This window comes from Haliotis cracherodii, unplaced genomic scaffold (genome assembly GCF_022045235.1).
Source record: "Haliotis cracherodii isolate W230 unplaced genomic scaffold, xgHalCrac1.p SCAF_1, whole genome shotgun sequence".
In the NCBI taxonomy this organism is placed as follows: Eukaryota; Metazoa; Mollusca; class Gastropoda; order Lepetellida; family Haliotidae; genus Haliotis; species Haliotis cracherodii.
Genome location: NW_027266264.1, coordinates 15,524,810 through 15,537,385, shown reverse-complemented (window position 1 = coordinate 15,537,385; position 12,576 = coordinate 15,524,810). Strand labels below are relative to the sequence as shown.

At 42.6% G+C, this 12,576-nt stretch overlaps 1 protein-coding gene across 2 annotated transcripts in view; it reads left to right on the top strand.

The window, feature by feature from the left end:
* The window catches only part of LOC139460656 (G-protein coupled receptor 84-like), a 33,202-nt gene extending 27,914 nt beyond the window's left edge, over nucleotides 1-5,288 (top strand). For both annotated transcript variants that reach the window (XM_071242131.1, XM_071242141.1), the window contains exon 2: nucleotides 3,970-5,288. In XM_071242131.1, coding sequence (XP_071098232.1) covers nucleotides 3,970-5,259 — 1,290 coding nt within the window. In that variant the 3' untranslated portion in view covers nucleotides 5,260-5,288. The remainder of the gene's footprint in view (nucleotides 1-3,969) is intronic.
* Nucleotides 5,289-12,576: the final 7,288 nt, after the last annotated feature.

The following is a 12,576-nucleotide window of genomic DNA, read 5'->3' as shown; positions in this document are numbered from 1 at the left end:
ACTGAAACTGAACTTTGGTTTAATTGGTTAGTAATTTCGTTACCTCCTAAAGATGGATCCGAACTAGGGGTACGCCCTTAAAGTAACTGACAAGCGTTTGGAAAGGTTCTCAGTTCAAATAAAAATGAACTAAACTTCGGAGAGTGTATTGGGCCATGCAGAATGTAGTGTACAGCTGCATCTATGATGGCATAACTGCATGTTTTTTGTTTGATCTTTTGTTGTTTTACGCCGCGCTCAGCCATGTTCCAGCTGTATGACGACGGTCTGTAAATAATCGAGTCTGGACAAGACAGTCCAGTGATTGACATCATGAGCATCGATCCACGCAAATGGGATACCATGACATGCATCAACCAAGTCAGCGAGCGTCACCACCCGATCCCGTTAGTCGCCTCTCACGACAAGTACATGTATAGTCGCTGTTTACGGCAAGCATGGGTTGCTGAAGACCTTTTCTACCCCGGATCTTCACGGGCATAACTACATGTTCGAAAGAGACAAACCAGATATCTATAGTCAATTGCCATTCTTTATTTGCATTTGTTTTCATTCAGTCGGATTTCCCAAGAAGTAGGTTAAAAATAGTTTCATATGAGAGTGACGTATAGGTCACAGATTAAGTGAAATTGAACAACGTTAGTAGGGGAGAAAGGTTGGTAGAGGGAACGTGTTCGGCAGCTTGACTCCCGAGAGTTTCGGTCCTGCCCCACACTGAAGCACTCACTGGGTGAGTGAGTGAGTGAGTGAATATTGCTTCACGCCGCATCAGCAATTTTGCAGCTATTCGCGGCGAGGATGCACATGAGGTGTGTCCTTGGGCAAGTGAATTTGTTCGATATGTGCCTCTGTTCACCCAGCAGAGAATGGGTACCTTGTAGGATGAGGTGGTAATGTGATTTAACTTTCCAGAGCTTCCCAGGTAGCTTACGTTGTATACTCCCAAGGGAGCTGAGAATGAAAATCGAGTGCAAACTGATCCATTGAAGGGGGTGATAGGAATGTTACGCTTTGAATATACCCAATATAGCGCAATATAAATGGCATTAGTAGCGTTTAGTAGTAGTAGTAGTAGTAGTAGTAGTAGTAGTAGCAGTAGGTGGAGGAGGAGGAGTGTCAAATCATAGTTTAATACAGACAGAAAACTATTTGTTTTATTGTCTCACAGAAATGGACAAAGCCAGACAACATTGAAACTTTCGTACGTTTTGGGAATCTAATAACGTGCAGGCTGAAGAATTGCACCTCCTTCTTGAGGGTCTGCTATAAAATAATCTACGATCAGTTAATACATACATAGTGTTAATGTGTTCACATGTTTCCCCGATAAGAAGTCTGAATGTCCACATTGTGTAAAACGCTAGATGTCAGTACATTCGTGTGACATATATTGCTAATGTCAGTTGTGCTATCGGATACATTACGCAGCCCCTTATTGTATCTCTACTCTATACGGTAGAAGCCAGGGCATGGTTGTAAAACAAGCATATTGCCTTTCAAGCTGTATAATGGCATGTGCTTTAATTTGTATATATCAAACAATGTCTGACAAAGATGAGATTTGAAAGAGTCGTCCAAGTCTCAATTCTGAAATGTCATTGTGTCTCATTACTCTCTTCTCGTCTCACAATGAGGTTATTGATGTATATAGAATACTAAACGAGCTCCCGTGTTATACCAATTTCGCCTCTCAGATACCAGAACTATTCACGCGTTTCATAGAATAGATATTACAGGGGAGCGAGTTTAATAAGTTATCTATTACTTGCCGTTCACAACTTTTATAGAATTTCAATGTCGTCTGTGAATAGGCAGTCATCTACGTGATCCACAACATAATCCAATTTAGTTTAACAGTATAATACTGTAAACACGTCAAAAGTTGACACGTATTAATTTGATACCATACAACGGCCCAAGTATCAGTGAGGCTAGAATTGGAAAGAAATCAAGACCCGCTGGATTCTGAAAATGGATTAATATAAACGTTCTGAGAACTTTAATTTGGGTGTGTGTTTGAATCATTCTAAGGCTAGATGAGCTCCCGATGACTACCGCTTGAGGTCGGGATATGAAAGACAGGCAGCTTGGTAGTGTACATCTAGGTGGGGTCACCCACTACTGTCAGTATGTAGACACGTACGAGTTTCGCTACGATCGCCTTGTGGAGCGGCCCTGCACCAAAAGTTTACAACCACGTCACAATTCCCTATGACGTAAATTGTGGAATTGTGTTACCAGATCCACCGGCGAAACAATGCCGTGTGACGTCAGCGTAGCAACGGGGTGGCTGCGGTCATAAGCTCCTCTCAGTGATCTACGAATGTCGTTGAAAAAGGAAAAGGTTGTTGAGAGTTTTCAATATTAACTTTTGTTCGTGAAACTTGTAGTACATAAGCACGCGCTTTGGTATACACGATGTGTAATACAGCTGTATGTTTATTAACCGAGTGATATCTTCCAAGGCAAATTTTGTTTGTTTGTTTTTTGTTTAACGCCGCACTAAGCAGTATTCCACCTATTCATGGGCAAGAATTGAAACCCAATGTCATATTCCTCAGGCAGATACAGGTAGATACAGGCAGATATATATGTGCCACACTGAGCAATAGTATATGACGGCGGCCTGTAGATAATGAATTGATCGGATTTGTAATAAACGATTTACGCCGTCGGCTATAAAGGCACACAAACAGCCACGCCATCGAGCCTAACTACACGATCCATATGATCGCCTCTGACGACCGGCATAGGTTATCAGTAACTTTTGTTTGCTTGTCGTTTCACGTCGCACTCAGCAATATGCCAGCTATAGGACGGCGGACGGCTATATGACTGGACCAGACAATCCAGTGATTGACATCATGAACATCGATCTACGCAATTGGGACACAACGCCATGTTTTGTTTGTTTGTTGTTTAACGTCGTACTCAGCAATATTCCAGCTATATGACGGCGGTCTGTAAATAATCGAGTCTGGACCAAACATTCCAGTGAATGTCATAATGAGCATGGATCCACGCAACTGGGATACAATGCCATGTTTAGTTTGTATTTTTGTATGTTTGTTGTTTAACGCCGCACACAGCAATATTCCAGCTATATGACGGCGGTCTGTAAATAATCGGGTCTGGACCAGACAATCCACTGATTGACATCATGAGCACCAACGCACGCAACTGGGATACGATGACATGCGTCAATCAAATCAGCGAGCCTGATCACCCGATGCCGTCACTCGCCTCTTACGAAAATTTGTTTGTTTGTTTGTTGTTTAACGTTGTTGTGGTGGTGGAAGTTGTAGTAGCAGTAGTGGTAGTGTCATCATATTTAGAATATAAATGTAATTACTACCCCGTGTTTCCATGAAATACATATACACTTCCTTCAAATCAAAATTTAGAGTATTCAAAAGTGAAAAAAACTGAACTGATCATTTATAGTACTAAAGTGGTTCCACTGTTGGTTCGCGTAGCAAGCTTTGCGCTTTTAGTCAACAGGCGTGTGGCCTGAACACGCGGTACAAGTCGGTGCCATATGCTGGTATAGGAAAACATGCGTAGCATCGTTATAATTACGAATGTAAATAAACATGGAAACATGGAGAAAGTTTGGGATGAAACTATAAACGATTCTAAAGTAAATTGGTGAGAGAACTATTACTTCACAAACTATTACTTCACGTAGTCCGCTATATATTTTCACTCAATACCGAGGACCAATGAGTGTTACAGTGTCCTCCAATCGCAGCCTAGGAGGAAGCGACCACCGGCTGTCTCCAACACTCGTCTCGTTAGACAGGTGCCCAGTCAATCATACTCGCAGAAGGGCCTGCCCTGCACATCTCGTGAACATCTGGCATCATTACTGACACAGTAACTAATAAGCCGGGGTTATTATAAATTGTTATCAGTCGCTCGACAGGACATAATCTTTCATTATATTGACATTTACATTCTCTGTTTCAGGTCGTAATCCAGCAGAAGCCGTTACCACAACAAATCCGTTCCAAGATGGCGGCTTATGAATTACCGTCTTTCAATGACACGATAAAGGGGGATAACTCGACACTTGCCCATGCACTTGATCCAATGATAATTTTACAATCTCTCAACGATAAGAAATCCATTCTGTTGGCACCTGTCATAGCGTACACTGTCGTGCTTATGACTATCGGGATTATCGGAAACCCTATCGCCATTTTTATCTACGCCTTTCGATGGCCGAGGACGACCACCAAGTGCTTTTTGTTATGCCTCGCCGTATTGGATTTATGCAACTGTCTCATCACCATGCCAACGGAGATAGCCCTCATGGTCAACTTTTATTACTTCAGTAACAGTGTCATTTGTAAAATATCCCGTTTCACCACGTACACCATGAACAATGCTTCAGTTTTCGTGCTCCTTGTTGTGGCCATCGATCGTTTTATTAGGATATGCTTGCCTCATGATCAGCCAATCAGCATCCGAGGATCTAAGATCGCATGTGGCGTTTCTGTGATTGTGGGAGTTGGTGTGTCATGGCCAGCTCTCGTGATTTACGGACCGAAATACGTGGATATTCCGATCCCCGGGGGCCCCGTCATAACAGGCGTGATGTGTCAGGTGGAACATAAATATTCCACGACCCCCTATCCCCTGGCGTTTATGATCTACCTGTGGGTAGCGTTCTGTGTCATCGCAGTCGCGATGACGGCGTTGTATATTATGATAGGAAGGGAGATAATCAAGAGAAAAAGGATGAAGAAACAGCGCGGCGCTTGTACGTCATCGCATGTTACGAAATTACGTAACGAGAGTGCAAGCATCACAAATAACGACTCAACGCCAGCGTCACCCATACCGACATTGCCCACTTCGCCAACAACGCCACCTGCCGGTATTCCAAGCAATGACAGCGCCAGCAGCGCCGCGACGTTACTCAAGGGCAGACTACCCGCACTCTCGACCTTCAAACTCAGTAAAGGCAAATTACGCCCCGGAAAAACAACTGTTATGTTATTCGCCATAACTATGGTTTATATCTTAAGTTTTCTCCCCTTTCTCATCATAGGGATCATTCGATTACGGATTGGAGCCACGTTTTATCCGAATTTAAGCGGACCGGAAGAAGTGGCTGTAAATATATTTCTCCGATCCTATTTGGTCAACAACTGCGCCAATCCTGTTGTGTACGGACTTTGTAACTCCCAGTTTAGAAAGGAATTTAGAGACCTGTTTAGATCAAGTTGTAAAAAACAAAGTGCGGGGTTGTAATGGGCTGAATTCGAGGGGTTTTATCCATTGAATTTAAACCACAGAATCCATAAGTCTTCACGAGCATGTTCCATTCTTGTCATAAAATATGTCAAGTTACTTGAGACAATACAAGTTATAGGAGACCAGTGACCCGTTCCACAAAGCGATCTTAGCGCTACGACTGCCGTAACCCTATGTTAAAGGATTGGAGTTACGATAATCTTACCGCTAAGATTGCTTTGTGGAACCGGGTCCAGGACAATAAGCAAGAGGTAATAAAAGGCTGAATGGACGCCGGGCTGCATCAATGTAGTCGTCATTGCCTGACTATATCGTGTGACTCTTCACTGAATCGATGGTATTGCGATGATCCACGGGGTTATCTCCCTTTGTCAGTGCTCAACGTTGACTGCAGTTTTAAATTTTCTTCATTCACCACCCGGTGTTTAGGAATAGGGACACCAGTCTCCACAAACACACGTTTCAATCAATAAATCAAATATGACCTGTGTTATGTTTTACGGAAGATCGAAGACAAAATTGTCGATCCCTCCAACCAGATACAGAGTTTGTTACCTATTGGCGTTAAAAAGATTGAATGTGTGGTAGTTATCTAGATTACGCAAAGATGCATTATAAGTTGTAGCAGGATCACGAGGGGTACCTGGGTTTTATGCCTCCCGCGTCAGGTTTTATACCACGAGCCGGAGGCACTGGTGTTCACTTATATTGGATAAAGCTGATCACAGGGTATTATGTATGTATGTATGTATGTGAATAAACACCATCTCTGTCGGATCATGTTGTTTCTCGGATTTATTCACCTCGCAATTGACTAAGAATCGATATAATATTGCTAAAGCATAAATCTGTTAATCCGCGAGAAACCTAAAGATACCAACAAGGTGGTGGGTAGCCAAGTGGTTAAAGCGTGCGCTCGTTACACGAAGGCCTAGGCTCGATTCCCCACGATTTCAATGTGTAAAACCGAATTCTGGTGTACCCCGCTGTGATATTGCTGGAAGTTTGCTAAACATGCATATATCATTTTACTATGAGCAAAAGACCATTTGATGGTCTTGTAAAATCATGTGTTCCAGTAAATACTGGGGAAACATAATTTTTATCGAAAAAAAAGTAATTGTTAACTGAATATAGCGAGGAATGTTTGTTTTGGGTCATCAAAACAGTGTTTGGCTTCTTCCCAAAGAGAAGAAATACTTCATCTGTATGTTAATAAGAACATTCATTGATCCTTTATTACATAACACGAATGAACGAGTAACTGACAGGTTGTTTTGCGCCGCAGTGAACGACCTTCAGCTGTATAACGGCGAACTGTAAATAATCCGTGCAAACTAGTGGACGATAGCATGAGCAACGTTCCACGCCATTGGGACACGATGCATTCCATCAGCCAGGTCAGATAACTCCACATTGTAACCAACCGAGCCACAGCCAGCACACGCCATTAGTAAGGGAGAGAGTTGGGTTTAACGCCGCTTTGAACAGTATTCCAGTTATATCATGCAGTGTCCGCTTAAGTTTTAGGACAGCCTGAAATTATAAAGGTTTCAGACGTTTAACACTTTGGTGAAACCCATGACACGGGTATGGTGCTGACAGACCTAAAAACATAATCGGGGCGAACCGGGATTCGAACCTACGGTCACAAGTTTCCAGTGTGCCCAAGGGGCGCAACTCTGCACAGCCAATTGCGGCGTCTAAGACGACTGGGCCACCCGTGCCATGCAATGGCCATGGAGTTGTTTACAATACTCTACTCGTAGTCGACGCTTTGGCACTTTGGGCTTTCCATCAATATTAAGATAACACATCCTGTAACTATTTGTAACACTGTTGAAGGCGGTGTTAAGTCAAAGTCACCCACCCATTAAACGAAATGACACGCGATTCCATGTACACGTGTATAGCCCTGGTCCTGTTTGTCACAAAGTCACGAACTGTAACTGCCACGTGCCCCACATGCTTCACGTGCAGCACGCGATCATCAGAAAAGGTTGTTTACATTGCTAATGGCAGCTTCACAATTAACCTCTTCAAAGCACGGCGTTTCTGAATAATACAGCCCAATATCAGACAAACCTTTTCTTCTATTTGCAATGGTGTTAAGATTCCATGATAATGAAAAGTATAAAAAAGATATTATCTACAAGAAGAAGCAATCTTAACACTTTGATTATTCTATCATCACTTCAAAGGGTTTGTATGGTCGATCTAAACAGGTGCGATATTTGTCTCCAACAGCCATAGAAATAACTGGGAACGTCATGTCCGGTCCATTAAGATCATTTCACTGCGAGACAGGGAAAGAACACAGTAAAATACTGTTCACTTAACTACAAGAACAATTTATCTCCGTCAGGCCTGAGCCCTAATGAGTTATTACAATCCTGACAGCTGAGCCGATCACCTCAGTCACCGCAGGCGAATGTTGGTCATAACATTATTTGACGTGTTGTTTGTGTCGGTAAACTTAAAAATGTAAGGAAAGTAAAATATAATTACATCATATTCCCTTAGAATCTGGCATTGTGAATTTGCTGTATTGAGAATCTAACAGGGTTAAAAAGTTGTATGCGTGATCAGTGAATATTGTGACTAATTAATTATAGTTTAGGCGCATTGGCATTCGGTATCCAGTGCTCACTCGGTCAGTAAAAGGGCTTAAATTACAGGTCGGGATTATCAAATATGTTCTAATATAACGAATGACATCAATGTAGTAGTAGTAGTAGTAGTGTCAGAAGTAGTAGTAGTAGTAGTAGTAGTAGTAGTAGTAGTTAAAGAGCGACATTGGGCCACAGAAATACCACAGTGACTGCACTTGTTTCGCTGACTATTCCTTGATGAGTTATCGCCCTTTGCCAACTGTCAGGTCATCGGCGACAGATATCTGATTACAATTTCTCGTCTCATTTGATATACAAAACATTTTAAAACAGATTAAAAAATTGTGAAAAAGAAAAAGTAAGTACTGAGTACAAAATATATACAACAACAATAGAATCAAAGAAATGATAGAATACATATGGAGCTGGACAAAATAAATATATACGGAAAATGTAGCGATAGCTTACCTGTATCATTTAAAACACTTGTTTGAGATATGTTTGCAAGTTTTGACACTAACCACAAATTAAACGTGAGCTTTTCACAGTGCTAAAATAAAACCTGGACATAAAATAACACATCTTGTAATACAATTTGACATACATCGTGATAAGGTGGACAGTGTAATGAAACATGGTATTCGTCTACAAAATGATCAGAACACTACAACACGCACTCTGTCATTCACACGTAGATTTAAACATCGCCCGGTCTCCCATGGTACTGACTCGACTACACCTTAACACAGCAAAGGCTCGTACACTGAACATGGCGATATCATTATACTCTGCGCCGAAGCTTATCTGAAAAGTGCTGTGAACGCGAAGCTTGCCTCCCCCCCCCCCCCCCCCTCCCTCTTTGACTGTCAGCTTGTTGTACGGCAGTTATCAATCTTGTTTAAAATTTTGTGAGGTCACTAACTTCAGATTTGATGTAACTGGGATGGAGGTCATTATCAAGATGCATACAATATCCCACTCCAAGTTCTCGATATTTAGCATGGATTCTAAAATTGCGATTTTCCGCGTCAGTTGGTTGTGTTATATAAAGTCCTGTCCTTTAAACTGACGTACATTCTGCATTGTTTGTCTGTAGCGCCATAAAATACCACCCGTGAAGATCCGGGTTAGAATAGGTCTTCAGAAACCCATGCTTTCTGTAAAAGGCGACAATACTTGTCGTTCGAGGCGACTAACGGGATCGGGTGGTCAGACGCGCTGACTTGGTTGATGCATGTCATCGCATACCAATTGCGTAGATCAATGCTCATGATGTCAGTCACTAGATTTTCTGGTCAAGACTCGATTATTTACAGACCGCCGTCATACAGCTGAACTTTTGCTGAGTGTGGCGTTAAACAACAAACAAACAAAAAAACATAAAATACCATTGGATGCTCTCTGTTGCACAGCATTGAGTGAGTGAGTGAGTATGGTTTTACGCCGCTTTTAGCAATATTCCAGCAATAACACGGCGGGGGACACCAGAAATGGGCTTAACACATTGTACCCATGTCGGGATTCGAACCCGGGTCTTCGGCGTGACGAGCGAACGCTTTAACCACTATGCTACCCGACCGCCCCCGCACAGCATTGATGGACGATGTGTTCCCCAGACTGCTGTTCCAAACTGTACTGTGGACCACGCCATAATTATAGTCCTACAACTTAAGTGCTATACTGCATCCTTCAATATAAGTAGAGCGAAAGCTCGATTTGCAGAACTGGTCCAGAAATGGTCCATTCGGAGAATGTTGAGTGATTTTACGACGCTTTTAGTAATATTCCAGCCAAATACTCCATGCTTAATAAATACGTTCCCTTTAGTTCTTAGTTTGAATATACATGCAAACATGTTAACAAGCAATGTATATCTCAAGTGCTATGATCAACAAGAATATACATCGACATCGAATACTTGCTGCATTGGTTGTGTAACACAATATCGGATATGAAAAGAAGAATACTTGCTGCACTGGTTGTTTAAACACAATATCGGATATGAAAAGTAGAATACTTGCTGCATTGGTTGTGTAACACAATATCGGATATCAAAAGTAGAATACCTGCTGCACTGGTTGTGTAACACAATATCGGATATGAAAAGTAGAATACTTGCTATATTGGTTGTATAACAAAATATCGGATATGAAAAGTAAAATACTTGCTACATTGGTTGTGTTACACAATATCGGATATGAAAAGTAGAATACTTGCTACATTGGTTGTATAACACAATATGAGTTAGTAACATAAAATATCAATATCAGTATGGCTTCACTAAAAAGGCTTCTGTATTTTCATGGCATATGTTCATCGAAAAGTGAAGACTGTTTAGAATGGACGATAAACACACATGTATGTTTTGCTGAATGAACGATGTCAGTGGTGACGAATCGTCACATCCTGCTGGCCTGTGGAAGAGATACTAGGTTGACCACAAGGAAGTCGTTTTCGGTATTTATCGTTGTTTCACGGTTATCGCGTCAAAAATTACCATCGGAGATCTGGACAAATTCCTGAGACAGGTCAATATCAAAATGATAATTTAAGTTACAGAAAATCAGAATCTAACACTCGCGTAGATGAGAACTTTGTAAGTGTTCCCAACACTTGAGGTATAAATTGAAGCTCAGGGCTCAAGGCTATTTCAATACAATGTGCATTCCCAATACCGTACATTTACCATCCAAAATGAAACTGATATCAAAGCTTTTTACACAACCGCCAGAGCCGCGAATAATTGACACCAGTCAATATAATAGCTGAGTTCAACTGATGTTAACAGTATTTCAGTTATATCACGGCATGTTAGCTTTGAACAGGTAGACGATCAAATTGAGGCAAGTCATTGACGTTTTCAACAGGTTAAGTGTAAAAACATAGAGGAGGATGCTCAAAGAGAATTAGGCACTGGAAGATGACCAGCAGATCCTGGCACATCCAAGGGACGCAACTGTGCACATCGAATTGCAGCTCCTAAACCACAGGGTCATGTGAAGCCAAGGGAATAAAACGGTGCGGCCATAAAATATCTGGGCCGCGACACGTCAGACCACCAGGGGAAGCAACTCTGCAAAGACTCGGGAAGCGTGAGGGATAATGAGGCAGTCATTATAATGATGTATGCTACCATGCTGGTTCGGGCTTAAACGAGATGGCACAGCTATAATTTGGGGGAAAAAACGACTCAAAGCGATTGATAGGGAAGTGGTTGATGCGTTGATCAATATGAACAAAGCCTAGGTTCGATACTATATGGGTTGAAATCCTCAAAAAGTCAACCATTCACGTTCAGCTTGCGTCAGTGTTTCCTGCGACCCATCTACATCTAGTGATTTGTAATGTATCTATCAAGCGCCACGTTCAAGTCAATAACGTTAACACTGGGATTCCGGGTCTGAATAGGCCTCCAGCATACAGAGAGTTTATCGATGCTGATGACATCTATCACTGACTTATCTGCTCAAGAGTCGATTATTTACAGACCACCGCCATAGAGCTGGAATATTGTGTGGCGTTAAACAACAAACAAACTAGTGCAGAGAGTTGAACGACGGAGGTTGGCAAATGTGATCAACACACAAGGAACATTGTCTCAGTGCTATTGGGTGCATGCTTCACCGCCGCAACATGTGATCACAGTGTTCGCCTGAAGCTCCCACAACCCAGTTCTATTCCCATCAGTGTCACTAAAATCAGATCTAAGTTCTTGCAACCGCTGAACAAAGATCTGAGGGCATCCCATTACGGGTCACCTGAGACTTGATGAGACTTTGATGAGATTGGATTATTATCATCGGTGCAATGTGTGAACTTCCCAACTGTCACGTTACTGAAGCTGAAGCTTATGATCATAGGTATAAATCGGCGATGAATGCATCCACGTCTCACTTCGGACTTTCTGGAAACATTAAGCTGACACGCCGTGGTGGAATTGAAATACTGTTCTTACACCAACTCACTCAACACAAAATAGCAAGGATGGATTGTAGTTCTGTGTGCATTCTGAATAGTGCATTTTACGAAGATGTTTATGACTATCATCGGTTGGGGATAGTCTTTTCGAAGGTTAGCGAAACGGGCGAGTGGTGAAGAATAAAGTGCCAGTTTTCTTGCAGGCTACGTAGAGGAGCGAGTGTTGACGAATGGAGGGCGTGTCTTCTTGCAGGCTACGTAAAGGGACGAGTGTTGACCGAGGGCGAGTCTTCTTGCAGGCTACTAAAGGGACGTGTGTTGACGAATGGAGGGCGAGTCTTCTTGCAGGCTACGTAAAGGAGCGAGTGTTGACGAACGGAGGGCGAGTCTTCTTGCAGGCTACGTAGAGGAGCGAGTGTTGACGAATGGAGGGCGAGTCTTCTTGCAGGCTATGTAGAGGAGCGAGTGTTGACGAATGGAGGGCGAGTCTTCTTGCAGGCTACGTAAAGGAGCGAGTGTTGACGAATGGAGGGCGAGTCTTCTTGCAGGCTACGTAAAGGGACGAGTGTTGACGAATGGAGGGCGAGTCTTCTTGCAGGCTACGTAAATGAGCGAGTGTTGACGAATGGAGGGCGAGTCTTCTTGCAGGCTACGTAAAGGAGCGAGTGTTGACGAATGGAGGGCGAGTCTTCTTGCAGGCTGGGCAAAGGTGTGTCTGGTGTCCTTGCTTGGTTACGGAAGTGAGGAGGGTGACGATTGAATGTCCTGTTGCCAGGTTACGAAT